The sequence below is a fragment of the Etheostoma cragini genome, chromosome 11 (genome assembly GCF_013103735.1).
Source record: "Etheostoma cragini isolate CJK2018 chromosome 11, CSU_Ecrag_1.0, whole genome shotgun sequence".
In the NCBI taxonomy this organism is placed as follows: domain Eukaryota; kingdom Metazoa; phylum Chordata; class Actinopteri; order Perciformes; family Percidae; genus Etheostoma; species Etheostoma cragini.
Window position 1 is genome coordinate 22,268,968 of NC_048417.1, and position 4,861 is coordinate 22,273,828.

Sequence of the window (4,861 nt, forward strand, 5' to 3'; positions counted from 1 at the left end):
AAGTCCCTCTAAGTAGACTGACCTTACCTGTGAATATCAATTTAACTTTATTAATAGTGTCAAATCATAACAGACGTTATCTGAGGACGGGCAGGCTTTAAACAGTGATATGATGGTCAGATGATCATCATTAATGTAATCAACCATGTTACCAAAGACCGCTTGGGGTAATGCTGGAGATCTGAGATAAGTGGATTCTGCAAATGCGTCTGTTATAGAAGATATTGACAGCGCTTTCATTATAAAAGAGGAACAGAGAACAGGAATCTTGGCATTTGTCAATCCTAAAGATGTCTTTGCTGTCCTTCCTATGGGATTTGGCAAAAGTTCAACACACGGTATGTCACATACTCTGATGCTCTGATTGGTTGTAGGTCTATCCAAATGAGTGCATTTTCATTCTGGGTTCAGTTGAAACACGCCCCATAATCACAGCCCAATGGAGCAGTATCAGACTCATATTCTGACTACAATCTGAGAAAGACAATGTCAGGCTATTGCTCATGAGGACCCGCCATCTGTCTTGACTGGTTGTGAGGCGGAGAGAGACAGAAAGAGAGAGCGGGGGAAAAGATATGTACTATTTTATCCAAAATTATATCAACAGAGTTTCTGTTTATTTGGTGAAGTTCAGTTTTTACTAGAGTTTTCAAAGGTGGTACAAGTGACCCTGACCCTTAAAGCCCACTCTAGCAGCTTGCTTTCCATTATTGTCCAATAACATATTAAACACATGGATATGAGCATAATTGTTGCATTAGGTGACATGTTTCTTCATTACAATGATCACAGGCATTTAAGATTGTTTTGGATTAATCCCACAAATAGCGTCTGGGACGACTGCACCTCCGGCCGCGCAACTGATTTAAATTTTGGTAATACTTATGCACAAGCCTTCTATAGGTCACTTAATTGTTAATTTTCTCCTCATTGAGTTTGTAGAACTTTTGACCTAATGCACATAGCACATACATAAATTCTGGTTAAGAGTCGTAGTTTATATCTTTGGACTCTACAACTTTGTTGGCAAAACTTTGTTTTGTCTTTAATATCTAATTTGAACACAGTTGTCCTGTTTTGTTTAATTTGTACTTTAGGTGGGAGTGTTTGGCTTTGTCTGACTAGCCATTGTATATGGCCACCTCAATCTTTAGAGTTTTAGGTTGGGAGTCTTGTTTCTCTATGCCAGGCTTAATGTTTGGATTTTGAAAATTAAGTTTATCTGGATAGTTTGCTTTTTTAGGGTAGGCCGAGTGGGGAAATACTGTATCGGTGCTTCGGCCAACGGCCTGTAGAGGACCAGTACACTGTGCACTGGCACTGTGTTCCCTACTGCAGAACAACAAGAGGGCAGAGAGAGATTCATGGCAACAGTATGGAGGCCAGTGACTAACAGAATAAAATAAGATACTTTAATGTCTCCTATGGAATAAATTTGTCTTGGGCAGCCGAAAGAACAAAACACTGGCCACACATTGCATGTAAACACACAATATACACACAATTGTCTCATACAAATGCGATCAACCACAGGTAACATTCAATAACATACACAAAAATCCCCCTACCTAAGAGAACCTACACTCTCAGAAAACAAAGTACAAAACAGTACCTTAAAAGGAACAAAGGCTTGTCACTGAGGTGGTACCCTCAAATACCAATGTACCTTTAGTCAGATAAACAAAATTGTACCTTACTTTTTTTACCTTGTAAAGGGACAATATTATACATTTGAGGATCAAAAACTCACCTTAAACAAAAGGTACAACAAAGTACTGCTGGGAAAGGTACAATATATGTGCAACATCCGCACATCCTCCCCCTTATATTGCAAATATATACTACCCAGATTGGATACCCATCAAATTGTGCTGTGATCAAGACTTACTTTTTGCACAATAGGGAGGTGAAATAGTGAGGAGTGGGGAAAAACCGGGACCAGCAGGGACAGAGGTTAGGGCCAGACGGTTAGTAGCAGTATGAGAAAGAAGAACTATATTGGCGGATCGGAGAGGAACGGACTTTAGATAAAAGACAAGGATCCAAAGGCGGCATTGTAGTTAAATGTAGTGGTGAGGTCTGAAGGAATGGAAAAGATCCACAGACCAAATAAGTATAATAATAAACTGCATATATAATACATTGGACACAACTGCACCAAATTACCACAATTTAAAAGACTATGTTATTAATCACCAATATTGATCAGCAAAGTAAACATTCTCTTCAATTGGGTGCTAATTTGTAGCATTTGATGGATTGAGTCAAATGTCAAAATGTGTGAGGGCTTACAAATCAGAACAAAAAAAGATTTTCAGAGTTCATAATTTGGCGCAGCTGTTGTCTGTAATCCATCATATGGCATTCTTACCTTCAACAGTTGAAGAATTTTGCAGGTTTGGAAAGGCAGAAGGTGCAACTCCAAGCCACACATCCTTCTTGGGATCTAAGAATCTTTTAAGGAAATATTGAGTTTCTTCATCTGGGATAAATACAAGGTGTCCACTACGCTGCTCACACCAAGCCTGCGCACTGAAAAAAGTATGCTGTACATCCACAAACTCAAAGCAGGAGCCTCCAAAGGCTTTCTGGAAGTCTGGGCAGGAAACAGAAACCTTTGTCTTATCTTCAGCCAGACAGCTGAATGTCATAAGGATCAGCAGGTGCACAAACATCCAGCCCATCCTTTTTGTTTTTACTTCAAAAACCAAAATGTCTCTCTTTTCAACTTCTTAGTGCTATCAGTGCAGTGGGAAAAATTACACCGTTTCCCCTTTCGTCCAACGTTTTCATACACACCACTGGTCACATCCTGCTTTTAAATGGGTCTGGCATGAGCCTCTCTAACACACTTTGTTCTGGATTCAGTGGGACATTGTTTACCTAACAGCAATGTCTCTCAGTGCACACTGAAGTGCATTAGCTCTGTACACAGACCGAACTGATACAAAGGAAACCTGCTGTAAGAGAGCAGATGGCAAGGTAACTTGACCTGAGGCTTTAACAATAATTTACACAATTAAATGAAAAAGATTTACAGATTTATATAGTAGATAAATGATAGAATGGCTAATTGATTTTTTTGGGGTTTTGTTGTTTGGCAATGCTAGTTAATGTGAATAAAGAAGGCATCCCAATTCAAAAAAAAGGACCCATGACCACTCTTGTGTGACATAAAACCCACTCTTTGTTTTACGCTGCAGGCAAAAATTTAAAAAAAAGTTTTTTTTCCCCATACAGTGTTTGTTTTTTCCATACTCTGAGTTCAAAATCTTCACTTCAGTAGCACTTCCATACAGCCAACTTTCAAGTTCAATTCCTATTTATATTTTGAAGGTTGTCCGGAGGGTTTTGTTTATATTGTATATATTATTCATTGCCTGATTTATGGAACATTCTATGAATGTAAACATGGCGAAAAACATATCTAAAATATTGAGTCATAAAAAGAGATATCCAAAATAAAACAGGTAACTATCAAGTGAGGAATGTAAGACTATGTGGAAAGCTAATCTAAAGAGGTGTGTTTTGAGAATGTGTCCAGGTCAGTATGGTTGTGTATGGGTAGTGACTTCCAGAGGGAGGGGGCTGCAATGGAGAAAACTCTGTCACCCTACGGTGCTTGGTCCTGAGTGGTAGGGAGAGGAGGATACAGGGAGAATTGTCATATACACATATTTTAAGCAGTGCAGAGCAAAGAGAAGCTTCTAAATTCACTGCATTGCCTCTGGTGGAGTCCCAAACATTGTCTTGAGAGGCGGCAATCGCTTAAGGGGTTAAACTTGCATGTTTTTGAACCACAGTACAGATAAAATAAAGTAATTCCACAAAAATATTGTCAATGAAATGAAAATAGGACAAAGAAACTCTGTCAAATCGCAACATAAAAAGTTGCTTTGTTTGAGATAGTGTGCGGTCTCTACTTTTACAAACCTCCACAACCATTGGTGTATGGATCACCATGCAATAAGTGGGACAGACAAAATTTGGAGGGCCGGTACTCAGTCGCAGTGAGTAATTTTAGAAATCCAAAAATAAAATAAATAAATAAATGACACCTTGTTTTTTTTCCCCGCACTATAATTTTTATGTTCATGTCAAAAATAGACAATGAAAAAATGGGCCAGGGACCAAATCAGATTTTGATATTTATTGTGTCCAATTTGTGTGACCTTAAAGTCTTTGTTTGTGCAGGTATGTACGAAACTATGGTCCATTTATCAGGTTCTACTTTTGATTAAAGCATAAAATTGAAGTAGAAAAACAAGTTGTTTTGTTTTTACTCACAATTGACTACCGAAATAACAAATTAGTTTTTAAATTTTTGATTCCCAATTGAATATGCAAAGAATGACTGATACACAGATTAACCAAGGGATGTTTGCCCTGAACAGCAATACTCAAAGTGCTTTTACATCGTACAGGAAACATTCACACACATTTATATACTGTGGCCGAGGCTGCCACGGTGTCACCTGCTCATCAGCCCAGCATCAGGGGCATCTCGGGGTTCAGTGTCTTGCCAAATGACACTTTGACATGGGAATGCAGGGCCAGTGATCGATTGGCATGTGACCGCTCTACCACTGAGCCACAGCCATATGGGATGTATTATTATGTATAACTTTCACTTTTTATTGAGTTACCCAAATTTTTAGGAGTAACTACGAATTTCGGGTTTGTTTGTGCAGAACAGTTGTGCCTTTACATCTTACACCCGACGTGAGCTTTTGGATATTGGTTTGCGAATTTCCGACAGTTTTATGGACAACCTTCGACTCCTACCTGAGATTGCAAGAAGACCCGAGGCTATGCACTCTGCCCGGCCAGGCGGAAGTGCTTGCAGGCAGCTACGAGATTG

General features: G+C 39.1%; 1 protein-coding gene across 1 annotated transcript in view; it reads right to left on the reverse strand.

Annotated features, from left to right (window-relative positions):
* The window catches only part of LOC117953247 (polycystic kidney disease protein 1-like 2), a 43,022-nt gene extending 40,290 nt beyond the window's left edge, over positions 1-2,732 (reverse strand). Inside the window, exon 1 of the mRNA XM_034886079.1 lies at positions 2,372-2,732. Within this exon, the coding sequence (XP_034741970.1) occupies positions 2,372-2,684 (313 nt within the window). The 5' untranslated portion in view covers positions 2,685-2,732. The remainder of the gene's footprint in view (positions 1-2,371) is intronic.
* Between the last annotated feature and the right edge of the window lie 2,129 nt (positions 2,733-4,861).